The following is a 23,116-nucleotide window of genomic DNA, read 5'->3' as shown; positions in this document are numbered from 1 at the left end:
ACTGAGTACACCTATAGTGAGGTCTTGAAACTTTGTTTAGAGTCTGGCATTGAGCATCAAATGTCCAATGTTCAGACCCCTCAGCAGAATGGTCGTTCAGAACGCAAAAATCGTCATATTCTAGAGTTAGCTCGTGCCATTTCTATTGGCATGAATGTGCCTCAATCCTATTGGGCCGATGCAGTTCTTACTGCTGTTTACCTTATTAATCGGACCCCCTCTAGTGTTCTTCAGTTTGCTACACCCCTCTCTAAGCTCTTTCCAGATCGTTCTGTGTTTCCACTTTCTCCGCGCGTGTTTGGGTGTGTCTGCTTTGTTCAAGTTCTTGCCCACACTCGTACTAAACTTGACCCTAAGGCTGTAAAATGTATCTTTCTAGGTTATTCCTCTACCCAGAAAGGATACCGTTGTTACCATCCTCCTTCTCGTCGGCGTTTCATTTCTCGAGATGTTTCTTTTTTTGAGCATACTCCTTACTATAGTGGGTCCGTTGGTATTCAATCTGAGTGGTTTCCTCTCGATTCACCTGATGATTCTTTTCCTTCTTTATTTCCCCTTCCCATGCCTGTTCCTCCTTCTCCACTCCCCGTCAGTTCGTCTTCTCCTCCATTGCAGGTTTACTCTCGCCGTCCCCGTGATACTACCATCACTTCGATGTCCGACCAGCTCGCCTCCTCGCCTCCAGCTCCGCCTCCGTCTGTTTCCTATGATGATCGTCCTATTGCCACTCGTAAGGGTAAGCGCACTTGTACTTATCCCATTTCCAATTATTTATCTGATTCTGTACTATCACCCTCCTATCGGAGTTTTCTTGCTTCTGTTTCCTCTGTTTCTCTTCCTACTACTGTTGCAGATGCTCTTGCTCATCCTGAGTGGCATGCAGCTATGATTGATGAGTTGACTGCTCTTGACAAGACTCAAACTTGGGACATTGTTCCTCTTCCGCCTGGACGGAAAGCTGTGGGTTGTCGTTGGGTCTTCACGCTTAAGCATAATCCGGACGGTTCCATTGCTCGTTATAAGGCCCGTCTGGTGGCCAAAGGTTATGCTCAGACTTATGGGATTGATTATCAGGAAACTTTTGCTCCGGTCGCCAAGATGTCCACCATTCGTGTTCTCCTTTCTGTTGCTGCTATCCGCGGATGGCCTCTCTTTCAGTTAGATGTCAAGAATGCTTTTCTCAATGGTGATCTTCAAGAAGAAGTCTATATGATCCAACCTCCTGGGTTTCTTCCTTCTGCTTCTCCTGCCCATGTTTGTCGTCTTCGCCGGTCCCTTTATGGTCTGAAGCAGTCTCCTCGTGCTTGGTCTGAGCGCTTCACTAAGGCCATGCATCAGTTTGGTTTCCATCAGAGTTCTGCTGATCACACCTTGTTCTTGCGTCACTCCCAAGGCAAAACTGTTGCTCTTATTGTGTATGTGGATGATATTGTTCTTACTGGAGATGATGCCGATGGCCTTACCGAGGTCAAAACTTACTTAGGCCGTCAATTTGAGATTAAGGATCTTGGCCATCTACGCTATTTTCTGGGCATTGAGGTTGCCCGGTCTAAGTCTGGTATATTTATTTCTCAGCGTAAGTATGTTCTTGATTTACTCAGTGCCTCTGGTCAGCTTGGATCTCGACCAGCTGATACTCCTATTGAGCAGAATCACAGGTTGGCTGATTCTGAGGGGGAGTGTGTGTCAGATATTGGCCAATATCAGCGTCTTGTGGGAAAGTTGATCTACTTGTCCATGACTCGTCCTGACATTGCCTATGCTGTTAGTGTTGTAAGTCAGTTTATGCACTCGCCTCGAACATCTCATCTTGCTGCTGTTTATCGTATTCTTAGATACCTTAAGGGATGTCCTGGTCGAGGTATTTTATTCAACAATCATGGTCATCTTCGCATTGAGGCATGGACAGATGCAGATTATGCTGGTTCAGTGACTGATAGAAGGTCTACTTCTGGGTATTGTACTAAAGTTGGTGGTAACTTGGTAACTTGGCGTAGTAAGAAGCAGGATGTGGTTTCTCGGTCGAGTGCTGAGTCAGAATACAGAGCTATGGCACTTGGAGTATGCGAGTTGTTGTGGCTCAAAATCTTACTAGCTGATTTATGTCTTCCTGTGCCGGTTCCTTTCTTACTATATTGCGATAATAAATCAGCTATTAACATAGCTGCAAATCCGGTTCAGCATGACAGAACGAAGCACATAGAAGTTGATCGTCATTTCATTAGAGAAAAAATAGTTTCTGGTCAGATTTGTACTCCCTTTGTTCCTACTTCTCAACAACTTGCTGATGTTCTTACTAAAGGTGTTAGTAAAGCTTCCTTTGAAGAAGTCTTATCCAAGTTGGGCATTGTTGATATCCACGCACCAACTTGAGGGGGAGTGTTAAATAAGTCCTTAGGGTATTTTAGTCTTTTCCCTTCTTTATTTCTGTTTATCTTATGTAACTTAAGTAGCCTAATTAGGGCTAATTAATAAAATCTTAATCTTTCTCTCTGTTTCGAACTCAACCACTTAACCCGGTTTCCTTCAAAAGATCAAGAATATACTTTTGTTGAGAGACAACGATTCCTTTCCTTGAACGAGCAACTTCCATGCCAAGGAAATATCTTAGTGCTCCCAAATCCTTGATTTCGAATTCTAAAGCAAGGCTCTTCTTCAATCTCTCTATTTCGATCACATCATCACCTGTGAGAATAATATCATCAACATAAACTATTAGCACAACAACCTTTCCTTCATGAGAAAACTTGAAAAACAAGGTATGATCAGCTTGTCCTTGAGAATATCCTTGTTTTTTGACAGACTGTGTGAACTTCTCAAACCAAGCCCTTGGAGACTGTTTGAGACCATACAGGGACTTTTTTAGTTTGCATATTTTTGAGCCAAACTTCTCCTCAAAGCCCGGTGGACTATCCATGTACACTTCTTCTTCCAAGTCACCATTGAGGAAGGCATTCTTCACATCTAGTTGTTGCAAGGGCCAGTCCAGATTAGCAGCAATAGATAAAAGTACTCTCACCGTGTTTAATTTTGCAACAGGAGCAAAAGTCTCAGAATAATCAATGCCATATGTCTGGGTGAATCCCTTTGCCACCAACCTAGCCTTATATCTTTCCACTGAACCATCAGAGTTGTACTTCACAGTGAAGACCCATTTACAACCCACAGTGGTTTTCCTAGCTGGCAATGCTTCAACACTCCAAGTATTGTTCTTCTCAAGAGCTTTCATCTCTTCAAGTACTGCTTCCTTCCACTTTGGAACCTTTAGAGCCTCCTGTACACTATTAGGAATTTCTACACTGGACAATTGAGAGGTAAAAGCAGCAAGAGATGATGACAATTTCGAGTATGATACAAATTTAGACAGTGGATGACTAGTATAAGATCTAACCCCTTTACGAAGAGCCATAGGAATGTCTAAATCAGAAGGCTTAGACTGACTGTTGGAAAGAGAAAGAGAATTACCTGTAAGACTCAGATTGTTGATTCGTCCTTGGTTCAGAATCATGGCTGTGCTGTAGAGTCAATTCGTCTTTCCTTTTCTTATGATTCTTCTTCAAGTAAACAATCCCTTTCCAAGTTCGGTCACCATCCTTAAATCTATTATCATGTTGTGACATTATAGTAGGTTGTTCCTTATTTTCGGTTTCCAAAATTTGTTGTTCAGAATTCTGATTTTTAAATTGTTTTTCAAATGTAGGTCTAGACTCAGGGGAAACATCACTCATAATAGGAGGATTTTCAAGGAATGAATCTTGGCCATTTACTGTAGGTGCAGAGATACTAGACTCAGATTCTTGCAAGAGAAACACATCATCTGAGAGAAAAACATTGCCCGAGTTAAATGAATCTTCCTTAAAAATCTCCCCCTGAAGATGAATATCCTTAAAATATGGTTGTTTTTCAAAAAATGTAACATCCATTGTGACAAAACATTTTTTCGATATCGGGTCAAAACATTTATAGCCTTTCTGAGTTGGGGAGTAACCAATGAAGACACATTTTATAGCTCTGGGCTCAAGTTTTCCAATTTTTCGATGTTCATGAACAAAAACCGTACAACCAAATATTTTTAGAGGTAGATCAGCAGAAAGTCTAGTAGTTGGAAAACAATTTGTGAAAACTTGGAAAGGAGTTCGAAATTGTAAAACTTTGGAGGGCATTCTGTTTATTAAGTACGCAGCAGTTAAAACAGCCTCTCCCCATAGATACTTGGGAACTTTAGTTATAAAAAGTAATGCACGAGCCACCTCCAACAGATGTTTATTTTTTCTTTCTGCAACACCATTCTGTTGGGGTGTATCGATGCAAGAACTGTGATGAATTATTCCTTTTTCAAGAAAAAAAAATTTCCCAAGGTCGTGTTAAAATACTTTCCCATTATCACTCCTGAAAACTTGTATGTTAGTTTGAAATGGAGTCTGCACCATATTGTAAAAATTTTTAAAAACGCGTTCGGCCTCTGATTTGTCTTTTAATAAATACACCCAGCAGAGTCGAGTATGATCATCCGTAAATGTGACGAACCATCTCTTGCTAGAAGGTATACTTATCTTATTAGGACCCCAAACATCACTGTGAATAATAGTGAAAGGTTTTGATGGTTTATATGGTTGTGAAGGAAAAGATGTACGGTGGTGTTTTGCAAATTCACATATTTCACAATGAAACATAGATGGATCTTTATTGCCAAACAACTTAGGAAATAAATGTTTTAAATATTTGAAACTTGGATGACCTAATCTTAAATGCCATAACATAATATTATTATTGGAAACAGAAATAGATTCTAAGCAGGAACTTATTTGTTGAGATTGTCGCCTCGATTCAGATCCATCATCAAGGAAGTAGAGTCCTCCACTCTGTTTAGCACTGCCAATCATCCTCCCCGAGGTCAAATCCTGGAACACACAACGAGTTGGGAAAAAATTAGTTTGACAATTTTGATCACGGGCTAGCTTGCTGACAGACAAAAGATTACAGGAAAGTTTGGGAACGTGAAGAACATCGTGAAGAGTGAGTGATGGAGATACTATAATAGAACATTTTCCTGCAATGGCTGAAAGAGAGCCATCTGCAATCTTAATTTTCTGATTACCTGCACAAGGATTATACGAAGAAAAAAGATTTGACAACCCTGTCATATGATCGGTTGCACCTGAATCGATGATCCAGGTGCGATCAGGGTTGACACCAATGAGAGCTGTTTTCAGGTAATTACCTTTTTGAGCCAAAGAACAAGTAGGATTTTTCTGAGACTCGAGAATCTTGTACAGTTGGTCTATCTACTCCTTGGTGAAAGGAAACAAATTTGAAGAAGACTGCTGCTCTTGATCCGAGACACTGGCCTGAAGTGCACGCCCCGCTCCACCAGACTTCTTCTTCCAGTTTTGAGGCTTGCCATGAATTTTCCAACAGGTTCCCCGTGTGTGCCACGGACGTTTGCAGTGATCGCACCACGGCCGTTCAGAACGCTTACCATCCTTCTTCACCTCCTCCTGAAAATCTCGAGTTACAAGGGCAGAACTTTCTACTTCCGAGTTAGTAGTACTAGGAACCGATTTGTTGTTAAGCATCGCACTCTGCCGTGCTTCTTCTCTCCGAACATCTGAGAAGGCCTCACGAATTGTTGGCAGAGGAGTTTTCCCTAAAATTCGGCCCCGCACCTCGTCTAATTCTTTGTTAAGTCCTGCTAAGAACATAAATACACGATCATTCTCCTGTCGTTTCATGAACCGGACACTATCATTCGCACACTCCCAGACATCATCATAACAGAGGTCTAACTCCTGCCACAATGTCATCAACTCGTTGTAGTAGGAGGTTACATCTCGGTCACCCTGTTTCGCGTGCCAAAGTTTGGATTTTAAACCAAAAATCTGCGAAGAATTTTCTAGATCGGAATACGTATCCCTGACTGCTTCCCAAACATCTTTGGCCGTCGGCAGGAACATGAAGGGCTTGCCAATTGCGGGTTCCATTGAGTTCACTAACCACGCAATAATCAAAGAATTTTCTGATTTCCAGGTCTTGAGAGTCGAATCTACATCGGCAGGTTTTGTCACTTCTCCTGTCAGATATCCAAGCTTCCCCTTGCCTTCCAAAATCAAACGAACGATTTGCGACCATTCCGTGTAGTTTTTTCCATTTAGACGGTGGATATTTAATTGGAACGAATTCGTGGACCCTTCTGAACCACTAAATGAGATGGAGGAGTTCAGGTTCGGACTTGTGGTGCTTTCCCCTGACACCACTGAGTCCTTACTAGTCGCACCGGTTAAAGCCGTCTTCCACGGATTTTGACCCGCCATAGGTAATCCCTAGATCAGAACCTAGTGCTCTGATACCATGTAGAAAAATTGAATTTATTGAGAATTCTTGGATGATCATTACAAATGCCCCAATAGTAGTATTTATAGACCAACTATCCTATTACAAGAATAATCTAGAACTTCAAGAATATTCTAGAATAATAAACCAACTATCCTATTGTAGAACATTACAAGAATATTCTAGAAAGTTAAGAGTAATCAAGAATAATCAAGAAGAATATCCTATTTTCTTGATTCTATGAGATCAGATTTCCGGATTCTTCTACACCACCCAAACTGTGTTCTTAGTCAATTCTGTGTCATTCAATCTAATCCGCACAGCCCCACTCGCACCAGTTTGTGCTAGAAGAGGATCCACAACGAATGCCTATAAGGTGTTATATCCAGTCCTGGACGAATATTGGGACAACTAGATAATCACGTGTTATCTCCCAGAAAACGTGGAAAACCCATCAACAGCCCATGGGAAAATGGTAATGGATGTCTATCATGGTTCCATAATATCACACACATATGGGTTCAAAACCCTCAACGAAGATCCCCAGTCCAGGACAGAGGATCCTCTCGCACAGACTGCTGTTGAGAATGAAGAATGGGTACTGTTTTTTGAATTTTTTTATTTTGAAATATTGAAACAATAGCGTGCACTTGACTGACCATGATTTTATGATACAGATGCATCATAACGACAATTCAGCTACTTGAATATTTTATAGAGTTGAGTGCTGATCAAGACCCAAATGCTTCGTTGGATAGAGAACGAGAGGTGGTAAACATTTTACTGTTCAATCATATTTTACTAAGTACTCCAGTAGCTCAAACAACAACACAAGTTGGCGTTGAAGATGTCGAACATTATAAAGATAAATTAAAGGGAAAATAAAAGAAGTCATAGAGGAATGATTGAGTTCATGGTCATGGTCCCAAAAGAACTATATATGTTTATGTTGTGAATGGGGGCATGGGACCCTAAAAACAATTTATGTTTGTGTGGTGAATGGAATGGGGACACGGGTCACTAGAAAACAATTTGGACATGTGATTAGGGGCATGGGTACCAAAAAAACAATTTATATTTGTGTGGTGTGTTCAATGGTTTTATTTACACAATCCGATCGAAGAAGATTCCCGCCCAACCTGAATCTCTAATTTCCTATGCTTTCTCCACATAATGGTAATGGTTGGGATTGGGAATCCTTCGGACATGTATAATTGGATAAAATGCCCGTCGAATAGCATTGATCTTGGGTTCCATACCAATCGGTGGTGGTGATCGAAGGGGTACGAATGTGAGACACTGTACTCTAGATAAGTGGACCAAGATTATGTTATAGTTGCAAGCTATAATATGTCCAATGACCAGCATGGTCATCATGGTCATCCAATGCTCGATCGGGGCATTGTCCTCAAAATAATTAAGGATACATAGAAGCTCTTCAAACTGCTTGCTATAACCATATAAGTTCTTGTATTGTGCTAAAAAAAAAGATAGTTCTTCCATAAGATCTCTCAGTACTTGATACCGACTTTTGTCTTCTTTCATCCCAAGAATACTGGCAATAGATCTGAATCAACAATGACCATCCCCTATGACGTCTTTCACATCCATAATGGAAGTCGTTAATCTATGAGGCAAGCATACTAAATATTTCTCACCGTCTAAAGAATAAGTGCAACCAAAAGATAACTTCTGTTTTAGTTTGGGATGCATCTTAATGATCTCACAAGTTTTTGAAGACTGATTCTAGGATAACTTGTCTTCAACTGAAATAGCACATTCTAACTTTAAAGGACCCCATTTAGTTGACATATCGATTTTGGCATGTTTCTTAGACCCAGACCCCTGTGGTCTACCCCAAACAGAAGTCTTCACCAATGGCTCCTCGAATGACATTGTCTTTGGTTCGACCAATTTTTTCACAAGCCTGATTTTTTTAATGTGACGTGATTTTTCAAACTTCTTCATAAACAACACCATTTCAATAACACAATCAACTTCACTTTCCAGTTTGACAATATAAATATCAAATAACTTCTTCCAATGAGAGTGTACATAATCAATAGGAATCAGTCATTCTTCCAACTTGTAATAAGAGATCTCATGCGTGCACAAAAGACATTGTGTACGGCAAATCACACACCCACATGCTTCGACATCTAATCCAACTGTCTTTGATCACTTATCTTTGAGAAGAATGTGGAGGGATAAAATCGTCTTTCATCTAGATCGTTCATCCGCACTATCAACATGCATCTCAAGATAGACATGTGGCATCATTTGAAGAGAATTCTATCTTATTAAGGAAGAATCCCAATTTAAAAGGGTTCTTCCCCTTTTTTATGTGATTATTAATTTGGATAAGGGTAATATGGTCAATTGTAACCTAATTAGGGTTAGGACTCTCCTTAGGGATTTTCTATTTAAAGGTCTAGAGGAGGAAAAAAGTGGGAGGAAGGTAGAAGAAGAGGGAGAGGAAGCTATGTAACCGTGAGATCTATAGTGAAACAACTTCCTGAGCCTGTGGACGTAGGCATGTTTGCTGAACCACGTAAAAAACCCTTATCTTCTCTATTTTTTAATGTTTTTTTATTGTTTTGTGGATTAAATGATGGAATCGTAATCGAGGTCGATCTATCACAAAAATGACCTCCACAATTGGCGCTGTCCGTGGGATTCTGAAACAAGGGACACGACATACACATGGATATCAGGGCGAGTGGGAATTCAATAACTCATGGATCGGAGGCGAGTTTAAAATTTAATGATTCATAGATTGGGGGAAAGTTGTGAACAATTGAGTGTGGAGTGTGATCAAGGAAATTTTCCAATGATTCACGGTCTCATCATCTTCGATCTCGCTAGATGGCTCTGAATAGGAATTTGAGTTGGATTTATAACATAAGACTGTATATCTCTATTACAATCCTCAATTACACGGATCAAAATCTGATCTACGATTTCTAATAAACGATTCTCGATATCTGATTCGTCCTCGTGATCACGAATGTGTGTCAGATTGACGGACGTAGTGGCGGTGGTTTGGCCAGAATCTAGCAATAGGTCGACACGGCAGACGGGTAAGTGGTGTGAAAAGCGAGCCAAGCGTCGATACATTCAGGATGGAACACGTGACCGCAAGTTTCTTGGGCAGCAAGAAGGTACACATTCAAGTTGTGTGGATCTCTTCAAATCCATGGATTCAGTTGAGTGTCAAGACTCAAATCTTCGAGATGTCATCCAGATCATCAATTAAATGATAGGTTGGAGTGAAACTCTTTCAAAAGAATAAGATGGAAAGATGAAGGAGAGGTTTAGCATCTTTAACGATTCAAGGAAGGGATACGTTTGGAGCTCCATCGACTCTGTTCTATAACAGAATACATATAGGGCAAATAAATGTTGTTTAAAAAAAAATTATTTCTTTAATGTATAACTTACACATCAACTATTGATGTGTAATGCAAGCTACTATTTCCATATTGGTGAAAGGTACTTGAAAAGGAAATATTATTGGGGTGTACGTATGGGACATTGAATTTGATTTACACTATAGTATGTCAGAACATAGAATGGTAGAAAAGTCTTAAGTTCAAGTCCAACCTAATAAAAAAATCCTAAAGCCCATGGGTCAACACATGAACATCGCTCAACAAAGGCTTTTAAGGGATGATTTAGCACATTATGAGCTACCAAAAGGGAAGTGGATTCCAACCACTTGGAAGAAATCAGTGGTGCCTTATTCTCAACATGGTCTCGTGGACCCTGGTATATGATCCAACCATCAGAGAGGGAGATGAGGTCATCGAAGAGATCGAACGTCTTAGAAGTTGGCTGCAACAGGGACATCAAGATGGTGGCCTCTATGTTCGACAAAAGGTCTCTTAAACTCGTCCCCACATCTAAAAATTGCAATATGGATACCTCCAGAACAACTTGGGACGGATCAGATCGTGCCTCGTCACTACTAATTTGGGAAGGGACATCTTATAGCCAAGGATAGAGTCAAGGTCTCTTTGCTACAAACAGGACTTCAACCATAATACCTAGGATCGTTCAGAGGAAGGTGATCCACTGAATCTCAATTAAAGAGGTTCGTGTCGAGATAGGAACATTACGACCTTCCAAACAAAGAGACGTATCACAAATACGGTGATACAACCAGGTATTTATGTTAAATTCAAAGTTCTTAAATTTTATTAATTGTCGAACAAGCAATAGTGTCGAACAATTATATGGTTTGGGGGCTCAGGTTATACACATAATTAAGGGTCCTATGTGACCCTATTTATTACGCGAGTTAACTCATCATGAAAATAAGGTAGGGGCTAATGGTTGGGGGCTCTATTCGTTCCAGTAAGATGGATCACATGTGATCCAATTTATTTTATTTGGTTGTCTAGACAAATAGAAAATTTTGGGGGCTAATTCTATACCCAACTCGGTCGAGTCTACAAAATCCGTTGAGTTAAGTAGCTCAATTCATAATCCATTGTTGTATGTTTGGGGGATTAGTTCGAGCTTGTAATAAGGGTCCCATGTAACCCAATTTGTTACTTGAGGAGGCTCGATTTAAAAGTAGTATGGGGGCTAACCTCGTACCCAACTTGATTGAGTTTAAGGACTTTGTTGAGGTGAAAGGTTCAGCCCATTATTCTAACCCATTGAGATAAAATGATTATATTCTATGAACTTTGGGATATCAAGTTTTTCAATTCCTACTAGACACCCAAGCATTACTTTATGAGGTAAGTGATGCGAAAACCAAATAAGGCCGGTTCCTCCTAGACCCGAGCATCACTCTATGAGGTGAGTGATGCGAAAACCAAATAAAGTCGGTTCCTCTTGGACCCGAGTATTATTCTATAACATGAGTGATGCGAATACCAAATAAAGCGAGAAGGTCAGTTCCTCCTGGACCCAAGGATTACTTTATGAGGTAGGTGATGCGAAAACCAAATAAAACCATTTCCTCCTAGACCCGAGCATCACTCTATAAGGTGAGTAATACGAAAACCAAATAAGGCCGATTCCTCACGGACCCGAGTGTCACTTTATGAGTGTGAGTGGCGCGAAACCCAATATGACCGGTTTTTCACGAACACTTGAGGACCCGAACATCACTCTATGAGGTTTGTAATGCAAAATCTAATATGGTCGATTCCTCACGAACTCGAGCGTCACTCTATGAGGTGAGTGATGCGAAATCCAATATAGTCAATTATTCTATTATTTATCAAAGTCTTGCATCGTTTTGGGATCCAAACCCGATTTAGGACTTCGGTCGGTTCTTTTATTATCTAAGTCTTGGATCATTTTGGGATCCAAGCCCAATTTAGGATTTCGGTCGGTTCTGTTGTTATTTATCAAAGTCTTGGATCGTTTTGGGATCCAAGCCCGATCTGAGATTTCGGTCGATTCTTTTATTATTTATCAAGGTTTTGGATCATTTTGGGATCCAAACCCAATCTGGGATTTTAGTCAATTCTTCTATCATTTGTCAAAGTTTTGACTCATTACAGAAATCAAGCCCAACTAGCGGTCAATTCTATTATTGAAATATTTACTTATTATGGGAGCTCAACCGAGTTGAATATCAAATTTGCAAAAAATAAGCTCAGAAGATCAAGAATCATACTAGTTTGATGGTGCTCAATCAAGTCAAAAGTATTTCTCGAAGGTGGATCTCGATACATTGATCTCCACCTTCGAGAGGGAGTTATGTGAAGAGATAAAATTATCTTTCATCCGGATCGTTCATCCGCACTATTAACACGCATCTCGAGACAGACACGTGGCATCATTTGAAGAAAATTCTATCTTATTAAGAAAGAATCTCAATTTAAAAGGATTCTTCCCCTTTTTTATGTGATTATTAATTTGGATAAGGGTAAAATGGTCAATTGTAACCTAAGTAGGGTTAGGACTTTTCTATTTAAAAGCCTGGAGGCCATTGTAAAAAGGAAGAAGGGATAGGAGGAAAAATGTGGGAGGAAGGTAGAAGAAGAGGGAGAGGAGGCTATGTAACCATAAGATCTATAGTAAAACGGCTTCCTGAGCCCGTGGACGTAAGCACGTTTGTCGAACCACGTAAAAAACCTTTGTCTTCTCTATTTTTTAATGTTCTTTTTATTGTTTTGTGGATTGAATGATAGAATCTTAATCGAGGTCGATTTATCACAAAAACAACCTCCACAAATAATGCACTCGAGTATAATTTAGATACGAAATTTCTCAACTCCTTGAACAATGTATGCATGAACCCATGCATGACAATGTGCAAGCTCTTCTTGGAAGATGCCTTGATCTCTACCAATTGTAACAACAACAAAGAATTGTTGTCTCATAAAGTCTCAAAATTCTCTTGTGATTAACCAAGGTGTCTATTTAGCTTGGAATGAGCACTCTCAGCTCTGTTTGTTGTAGTATTGCCATAGTGAAAATATTGATCAGTCCATACTGCAAAAAAAAAATGCATGTTTGTATGGAATTAACTAATTATCCTTGATGTCCAAGATAGCACTTAGGAATTTCTTTGAAAATTGCGACTCCAACTCATGTAAGTACTCTAGATATTCCTTTTAAGTAACACACAAGACTAATGTGGAAGTCGTTCTTGTGATAGATCAACCTCGATCACGATTCCATCATTCCATCCACAAAACAATAAAAAGAACATTAAAAAATAGAGAAGACAATGGTTTTTTACGTGATTCGGCAAACGTGCCTACGTCTATGGGCTCAGGAAGCCGTTTCACTACAGATCACACGGTTACATAACCTCCTCTCCCTCTTCTTCTACCTTCCTCCCACTTTTTTTGTCCTTTCCCTTCTCCCTTTTTACAATGGCCTCCAGGCCTTTAAATAGAAAATCCCTAATAAGAGTCCTAACTCTAATTAGGTTACAATTAACCATATTACCCTTATCCAAATTAATAATTACATAAAAAAGAGGAAGAACCTGGGATTCTTCCTTAATAAAATAGAATTCTCTTCAAATGATGCCACGTGTCTGTCTCAGGATGCGTGTTGATAGTGCGGATGAACGATTCAGATGAAAGACGATTTTATCCCTCTATATAGCCCCCTCTCGAAGGTGGAGATCGATGTATCGAGATCCACCTTTGAGAAATACTTCTGAGTTGATTGAACACCATCAAACTAGTATGATTCTTGATCCCCCGCGCTTATTTTTTGCAAACTTGATATTCAACTCGGTTGAACTCCCATAATAAGTAAATATTTCAACAATAGAATTGACCGCAAGCTAGACTTGATTTCCATAATGAGTCAAAATTTTGGCAAATGATAGAAGAACCGACCGAAATCCCAACTCAAGCTTGGATGCCAAAATGATCCAAGGCTTAAATAATAAAATAACCAACCAAAGTCCCAGATCGGGCTTGGATCCCAAAACGATCCAAGACTTTGATAAACAATAGAATAACAATCATATTGGATTTAGCATCACACACATCATAGAGTGATGCTCGGGTCCGTGAGGAACTGGCTATATTAGATTTCGCATCACACCTTATAGAGTGACACTCGGGTCCTCAAGCGTCTGTGAGAAACCGGTCATATTGGATTTCGTGCCACTCACCTCATAGAGTGACGCTCGGGTCTGTGAGGAACCCGCCTTATTTGATTTTCGCATCACTCACCTTATAGAGTGATACTCAGGTCTAGGAGGAATCGGCTTTATTTGATTTTCGCATCACTTATCTCATAGAGTAATGTTTGGGTCCAGGAGGAACCAACCTTCTCGCCTTATTTGGTTTTCGCATCACTCATCTCATAGAGTAATGCTCGGGTCCAAGAGGAATTGACCTTATTTGGTTTTCGCATCACTCACCTCATAGAGTGATTCTTGGGTCTAGGAGGAACCAGCCTTATTTGGTTTTCGCATCACTCACCTCATAGAGTAATACTCGGGTGTCCAGCAGGAACTGACTTTCTCGCTTTACAAAAATTTGCTGAATCGACCTGAAAAACTTGAACAAACGGAGATCACAAAGTTCATAAAATATAATTATTTTATCTCGATGGGTTAGAATTATGAACTGAACCTTTCACCTCAATAGTGTCCTTAAACTCCATCAAGTTTGGTATGAGGTTAGTCCCCATACTACTTTTAAATCGAGCCTCCTAAGCAACAAATTGGGTCACATGGGACCCTTTTTACGAGCACAAACTAAGCCCCCAAACATATAACAATGGATTATAAATTGAGCTACTTAACTCAACGGAGTCTGTAGACTCGACCGAGTTGGGTATAAAATTAGCCCCCAAAATTTTCTATTTGTCTGGACAACAAAAAAAAATAAATTGGATCATATGTAATCCATCTTACGGCCATGAACGGAGCCCCCAACCGTTAGCCCCCACCTTATTTTCATGATGAGTTAACTCGTGTAATAAATAGGGTCACATAAGACCCTTAATTATGTGTATAACCTGAGGCCCCAAACCATATAATCGTTCGACACTATTGTTTGTTCGACAATTAATAAAATTCAATAACTTCGAATTTAACATAAATATCTGGTTGTATCACCGTATTTGCGATACGTCTCTTTATTTAGGTCGTAATGTTCCTATCTCAACACGAACCTCTTTAATTGAGATACGGTGGATCACCTTCCACCAAACAATCCTGGGTATTATGGTTGAAGTCTTATTTGTATCAAAGCGACCTTGACTCTATCATTGGCCATAAGATGTCCCTTCCCAAATTATTAGTGACGAGACACGATCTGATCAAACCCAAGTTGTTCTGAAGGTATCCATATTGCAATTTTTAGATGTGGGGATGAGTCTAAGAGAACTTTTGTCGAGCATCGAAGCCACCATCTTGATGTCCCTGTTGCAGCCAACTTCTGAGACGTTCGATCTCTTCGATGACATCATCCCCCTCTCTGATGGTGTGATCATATACCAGGGTCCACGAGACCATATTGAGAATAAGGCACTACTGATTTCTTAGTAGTTGGAATCCACTTCCCTTTTGATAGCTCATAATGTGCTAAATCATCCCTCAAAAGCCTCTGTTGAGCTATGTTCATGTGTTGACCCATGGGCTTTAGGATTTTGTTATTGGGCTGGACTTGAACTTAAGACTTTTCTACCATTCTATGTTCTGACATACTATAATGTACATCAAATTCGATGTCCCATAGGTACACCCCAACAATATTTCCTTTTCAAGTACCTTTCACCAATGTGGAAACAGTAGCTTGCATTACACACCAATAGTTGATGTGTAAGTTATACATTAAAGAAATATATTTTTTTAAACACATACCTTTATTCGCCCTATTTGTATTCTGTTACAAAACAGAGTCGATGGAGCTCCAAACGTATCTCTTCCTAAAATCGTTAGAGATGCTAAACCTCTCCTTCATCTTTCCATCTTATTCTTTTGAAAGAGCTTCACTCCAACCTATCATTTAATTGATGATCTGGATGACATCTCGAAGATTTGAGTCTTGACACCCAACTGAATCCATGGATTTGAAGAGATCCACAACTTGAATGTGTACCTTCTTACTGCCCAAGAAAATTGTGGTCACGTGTTCTATCCTGAATGCATCGACGTTTGGCTCGCTTTTCACACCACTTGCCTCGTCTGTTATGCCGACCTACTGTTGGATTCCGGTCAAACCACGGCCACTACGTCCATCGATCTAACACACGTTCCTGATCATGAGGACGGATCAGATATCGTGAATCATCTATTAGAAATTGACAAATCGCAGAATCAGATCCCGATCCGTGTAATTGAGGATTGTACTAAAGATATACAATCTGATGTTATAAATCCAACTTAGATTCCGATTCAAAGCCGTCTAGCAAGATCGAAGATGATGAGACCGCGAATCATTGGAAAATTTCCTTGATCACATTCCACATTCAATTGTTCAACTTACCCCCAATCTACGAATCATTGAATTTCAAACTTGCTTCCGATCCATGAGTTACCGAACTCCCACTCGCCCATGATTTCCATGTGTACGTCGTGTCCCTTATTTTAGAATCCCACGGACGACGCCAATTGTGGTCGTTTTTGTGATAGATCGACCTCAATCACGATTCCATCACTCAATCCACAAAACAATAAAAAGAACATTAAAAAATAGAGAAGACAAGAGTTTTTTACGTAGTTCGGCAAACGTGCCTACATCTACGGGCGTAGGAAGCCGTTTCACTATAGATCTCACGGTTACATAGCCTCCTCTCTCTCTTCTTGTACCTTCCTCCCACTTTTTACCTCATTTCCCTTCTCCCCTTTTACAATGGCCTCCAGGCCTTTAAATAGAAAATCTCTAAGAAGAGTCATAACCCTAATTAGGTTACAATTGACCATATTACTCTTATCCAAATTAATAGTTACATAAAAAAGGGTAAGAACCCTTTTAAAATGGGATTCTTCCTTAATAAGATAGAATTCTTTTCAAATGATGCCACGTGCATGTCTCGGGATGCGTGTTGATAGTACGGATAAACGATCCGGATGAAAGATGATTTTATCCCTCCACAACTAATTCATTACACAATATTATAAATTAGTCCAATCATCCTTTCCTTCAAACTTCTAGCATTTAGCCAAAACATTTCTAGAAATATAGAAACGATAAAGAAAGTTTTGTGCTAAGGGAAATACCCATTTGACTGCATTCATGAGGGCAATCTCCCTATCTATCACAATTACTTTTGGGAGATTTTCTGGGTTAAAGATTGTCCTAATACGCTCTAATGCCCACACGTAATTCTCTTCCTTCTCAGCATCCATGTAAACAAATACTAACGATAATGTCATCTACGTAGATGTAATACTCACAATCTCCAACAACTACATCTTGTATCGATTAGTTGTGTAGGTGCAATCTATCAAAAATATGTTTGGAAACCTTGCAAACTTTATCGAATCCGGATGACAGCAAAAAAGATCGGTTATGATATATGTATCCTTTACAAATTTATGTCACTCAATGTACTCCTTTTCAGAAAGATTCTTCAATAGTTGTTTCATTTGTGATCATCCCGCTCTTTCAATTATTCTCACATGGGTCCTAGCATTATAAATTGTCTTTATAGTGGATGTGTTGTTCTCATTTTGCCTCCAAATTGCTTTAAAAACTTGTTTTGGGTTGACACCTGATCGAGACATACTTTTTTTCTTCCTGTGAAAGTTTCGTTGCATACGAGTGACTTTCAAAATTATTTTGGTAGGTACTTAGCAAATGCATTTTCCAATGGGATCCGATGCACAAAACTGTTCGGTATGTAACTACCGTATGGTAGCATAAATTTTCAGTACATTTCTACTGAATTTATTTTCTTAGTTCGATAGATTCATACCGAACAATTATGTACATGGGATCCCATGGGAAAATGCATTCGGTATGTACCTACCAAACATTTTGAAAATGTTCAATATGCAACCATTGAAAGTTATTGAATGGTTTAGTAGGTAGATAACGAATTGTACTGGATTATTTTTTTTTTCGAATTTTATTAATGGTTTAATGATTTGCATTCTTTTTTTTTTTTGTAGGGACCTCCATTTATTGATAACTTATCTGCGGATGTCTCACATTCTTTTATTACTGATTGAGGTATATAATTTTTTTTTATCAATCGATCATTTGATTATGATTTGTTATGTTAATTTGAAATAATAATTATCATGTTGTAATTATCTTGTAGGTATTCGAAACTCATGAAGACTTGAGCCAATGGGTCCGAGACACAAGCCAATAAGTTGGTACTGTTGTTGTCTCTCAATCCAATTTTATTCAAATGGGAAAGACACCTAAACTATTTTTTAGATGTAAGAGGGGTGGGACATATAGAAATACCAAAAAAGGTGGAATTGATTTGGAGGCCCTTTTACAAACTGGTACCAAGAAGTGTGGCTATCATTTCTCTTTGAAAAGTGTGAAAATGCCAAAAGTTGACCAATGGATGATTAAGGTGGTATGGGGCCCCACAACCACCCACTTTTGAAGAATTTTACATTTTTCAGTTTTTACCCCTTAACCCAAAAGAGGATGCCTGTAGATGTTTTTTTTCGCACTACCTCAAGATCTCCCTAGAAGACTCTTAGCTCGGTCGGGCCTACAATAGAATCACTCCGACGACCAAGTTAGAATTAGTGCCGAGCTATTAAAGAGTTCTCTAAGAAGAATTTTTGTAACCTTTTAAATGGATTGTAACCTGGTATTTATAGAAGTCTTGATTGATAGATTTCCCAAGATATTCTCAATGATTTTACTCAGAGTGGATGACCAGCTCCCTGACCTGACAGTTGCAGGAGTTGCTATAACCGCCCTGACAAGTTTGCAGTGATTACAACCAATCTGTTAGGCTGTGAGTTGTCACACTTGTCCCATCAATGGTAATGTTGTCAACGTGGTCACATCAACATTAAATGGTCCGAGCTAACTACATCTGTCCTACATGCCACGGTAGTACTTCTAATACTCGAAGGATTGATAACTATTCTAACAGTAGCCACGAGTCAATAGCTCTGAGAATTGCTCTTCGCAACATTGACCAAGCTTTGTCAACATTTAAGCTTGGTCAATGTTGCATCCCAGGATTGACCAAGCTTAGTCATAGCATGTTGCGCCTATAGAAAAAAAAAAGAATGAGTGTTAGAGCCTGGAAACTAATGGGTGTGTTGATTAAAAAGATAGGAGGGGAGAAAAAGAACTTATAGCAGTCAAAGCCCAGAATGCCTTATTGTAGAACTTTGTCGAATCCTCAGCAAAGCCCTTGTTTGTAATCACCAAGTCCCTTGGAAGGACTGACGATTCAAACATCGCGCATGCCACCGCAGGGTTGGCTAGCACGGAGTCACAATCAGTGACCAACTTGCCCCCCACTTTGGGACTCACCACCCATGGAGAAGGGAAAGGGAGGTTCTCTCTCAGCACTAACCCAACCGAGGAGGTCTGAGAGGGCGCGACAGGCAGCAGGCCGGAGCTTGCTGGAGTGGGAGGAAGTGAAGAGTGAGCAGCAACAAGGACCACCCTCAAAGGCTGGGGGTCGAACCCCCTTCGAAGCCTTTTGAGAAAAGACCGATGATCTTCTTCTTCTTCTTCCTCTTCGTCCCTAAGGAGGGTCAGTGGCACCTCCATGACATCTTCCTCAGAATCAGAGTCTAAGGTGGGTGTTGGGCGGTTGGAACGAAGCGACATGTCCTCTGGGATCGAGGGTTGGGGGTCAGCGCTTGGGTGGAAGGTGAGTGATCATTACCAAATCCCCTGGGAATGTGTCCTTGCTCGGACTTGCAGGTATAGAATAGAAAGGTTAAACAACAACATAACAATAAAAGCATACACCAATTGCATAAGTTGGAGAACATGAGTAGTAGAACTCACCGTGGTGGTTGAATGAAGAGAAGTTCAAGGGGGGAAGCTCGTCCCCAGGAGCGCTCTCCTACCAACCGGTCAGTTGGATCGGGAACAGGAACCACTCCTTGTCCAAGTCAGGAAGCTCGATCAAGGACATCTTCCTCTCCTCTTGGTAAGATAGAAGAAACTTTGTTTATTTGGGCTCCTTTTCAGGGATGTGCCCTGATATCGAGAAGCCCGAGCTAGAGGCCTTCATCTAACTGCTCATTCATTTGCTCGCAAGCGTGAATGAGATGGAAGAAGTTCCCATTCACTTGGCCGGGAGCCCTCCGATAAAAATTCAGTACCTCCTGAATCAGCCTGCCCAAAGGGACTCGGAGGCCCGCCTTCAGTTGCCCCTAGAATACCACGGTGTTATTAGGGGCAAAATCTTGGCACATCGTGGGCTCGTCCACGTAGGACATGCCCACACTGTCAGGGATACCAAAAGTATCCTTGACCGCGTCCAACGGAGGGCGAGCGGGGGAATAAGACTTCCCGCTGGCCATGGCAAAGGGTAGAGAGGGAGAGAAAAGGATTTAAAAGGATAGGGGAAAGGGCATTTGACCTCTAACCTTTTTGGGAGTCGTCGAAAACCTTGGGAGAACTTGGCAAGGACTTGGACGAATTCGCATTGCCTTCACTGCAACCGGGCTCAGAAGATCGCATGGAAGCACAGAGAAAGGGAAAGAACGAGAGCAGAGAAACCAAAAGGTAAAAACGAAAAATGAAAGGAATTGGGGTATATATAGACTTGGGGAGCCTCGACATACAAACTCCGATCAACGGCCAAGATCCCCTAAAAAACGAAGTAATAATAAGGACGTCAAGGCATTTAATGCCGTCAGAACCGATACGACCGTTCAAACGTGCGTGCACAATCAACCATTCATAGAGCACCACGTGTAGACAGCGCATAAATCCGCCGCTTAAATCAATGGTCCGGAGCACACTTCACGAGGGCAATCATGTCATTTGCCATCCTCAAAAAGTGTGATCGGACGCCATGATTCAATGCATTTAATGGACCAAGACAGGTCAGCACCCAATGCGGGCTTGCCACGTGTCAGTTATAGTGTTTCTCGGGGCCTCGAACGAGTGTCCAAGACCTCGAGAGGAGGTATTGAGAAGAGCAATTCTCGGAACTACTGACACGTGGCTACTATTAGAATAGTTACCAATCCTCTAAGTATTAGAAGTATTACCGTGGCATATAGGACGAATGTAGCTAGCTTGGACCACTTAATGTTTATGTGACCACGTTAATAGCATTACCATTGATGGAACAAACGTGACAACTCACAGCCTGACAGATCGGTTGTAACCACCGTAGACCTGTCAGGACGGTTGCAGCAACTCCTGCAGCTGTCAGGTCAGAGAGCAGGTCATCTACTCTGAGTAGAATCATTGAGAATATCTTGGGAAATCTATCAATCAGGACTCTTATAAATACCAGGTTACAATCCATTTAAAAAGTTAGAAAAATTCTTCTTAGAAAACTCTTTAATAGCTCGGCACTAATTCTAACTTGATCGTCGAAGTGGTCCTATTGCAAGCTCGACCGAGTTAAGAGTCTTCAAGGGAGATCTCAAGGTAGTGTGAAAAAGAGCATCTACAATGCCCGTGCCTCAAACCCTAGTATATATATATATATATATATATATATATAATTTTTTTTTTGATAGGTAAAAGAGCTATATTAAAATTAGAAGAAAGGCAACTCAGATAATCATCCCAATTACAAAGAAAAACAATGCTTACAACACTACTATGAACACAAAGACTCCCATCCAAAGACAAATTCCTAACAAAAAAATCACCCCTTTAAAGTCCTGTTATAGTTTACTCCAAAAAACAACCACCCCAAAACCTCCATAGTAAACCCTTTGAAGCTAATCTCCACCCCTAGGAAAACCCTTTGGTTTCTTTCTCACCAAATGGCCCAGCATATGTCTAAGGGAGTTAAGGCTCAAAGAGTTCATGTTCCTCCATTCAATTCTATCTAAATCCACTTCTTCTAGTTATTCAAGAGTCTTCATATTTCATCTTATTACCTGAACCCACAGCCTTTATGGTCTTTCTCTCACTTTTTAACAACCTTCAACTTGCAGGTTCCTTCTAACTGGGATTATTATTTGTGTTTATTGAACATGCCCAAACTACTTAGTGTTTCGCTTACATTAAACAGGATCTCAAGCCAGGATAAAGGAGGATTATGTTATCATCTAATATAGAATATAGATTTGCTACTAATTTCATAAATGACAAAACCACAATAAATGTAGAATAATCTTAAATAAAAGAGTAAAAACAGAAATTAAGGTGTGACCTATCAAAGAATACAAGCGATGATTGACCTAAACATATCAAAGGGTGATCCTCGACAAGAAAATCAGCCAAGTCAGAGTGAACCACTAAATTTTAAACATTTAATTGTCAAATAACACTAGCAATCCCATAAAACGGATGGATCGTTAATCTAAAATCTACCAACAAGGAAAGCAAAACAACTATTAAAATAACAGAGAGAGAGACTTACAGCAAAGAGCTTGAGCAGTGGGCAAAGAAGAGACAAGAAATTGGTCGATTGCCCACCATTTTGAGAACCTGTAATTTTATCCTCAAATATTTGGGAAGTTGTTGGTTCGGTATCTGTATCTGATTCTGTAGATTTTACATGAAATTTGGTGCTTTTGAGGGAAACCCAATTGACATTTCTGAAGATTTTTGAAGACCCAGCTGAGGAATTACTCTTATTAGTGTTTGAAGAAATGTGAGAGATTCGGAATGAAGATTTTATGGTGTTCTTGGAAAGATTATGAGGTGGTGGTTCTGAGTCTGAGAAGTGAAGAGGTTGAGAGATTGTGAGAGATAACAACATGATTGGGTGTTGGGAAGGAGTGGTGAGAAGTTGGAAATGTTTAACCTTATAAATTACAAATCAAGTTTCTTGCATAATGATGGAGCTTATATTGCCGAGCGCTTCAAATAGAGCCACTACTTCTATTTATCACACCCAAATCAAAGTATTATAAAAAAAAAAGGGTAATTATAAAAGTACTCCACGAATTAATAAGCGCAACCCACACTATAGCTGAATTATTTTGTCTTATATGACTTAAAAGTTTCGGAATGAGATGAGTTTTGGTAAGGGTGATCTCTATGATGAGAAGATCATCCTCGCCAAAAATCAGCCCATTCTGAAACGTCTAACATCTTACCCCATCAAAATAAGTTTAAGAATCGAATCCATTTTTTTGTAATATAATTTTGATAGGATTAGAAATTTCGGAATGAGTTAATTTTTTGTGAGGAGATATGTGAGGATGATCTCCTTATCATAGAGGTCATCCTTACAAAACATCAGCTCATTTTGAAACTTTTAA

The 23,116-nt window shown here is 40.0% G+C and overlaps 1 protein-coding gene across 4 annotated transcripts in view; it reads right to left on the bottom strand.

The window, feature by feature from the left end:
* Positions 1-22,705, bottom strand: part of LOC147404570 (Thioredoxin family protein) — a 39,644-nt gene extending 16,939 nt beyond the window's left edge. For 3 of the 4 annotated variants that reach the window (XR_015177828.1, XR_015177829.1, XR_015177827.1), the window contains exon 1: positions 2,509-3,431. Coding sequence is in view for 1 of the 4 variants with exons in the window: in XM_086440585.1 (XP_086296711.1) it covers positions 22,270-22,611 (342 nt within the window). In the remaining 3 variants the exon portion in view is untranslated. Of the gene's footprint in view, positions 1-2,508; positions 3,432-22,269 lie in introns of those variants that run through there. The other variant, XM_086440585.1, reaches the window with a different exon arrangement.
* Positions 22,706-23,116: the final 411 nt, after the last annotated feature.

Source organism: Akebia trifoliata, chromosome 4 (assembly GCF_017979445.1).
Source record: "Akebia trifoliata isolate Shusen 1 chromosome 4, ASM1797944v1, whole genome shotgun sequence".
Taxonomy (NCBI): domain Eukaryota; kingdom Viridiplantae; phylum Streptophyta; class Magnoliopsida; order Ranunculales; family Lardizabalaceae; genus Akebia; species Akebia trifoliata.
Note: the sequence above shows the minus strand (reverse complement) of the source record. Positions and strands in the feature narration are given on the sequence as shown.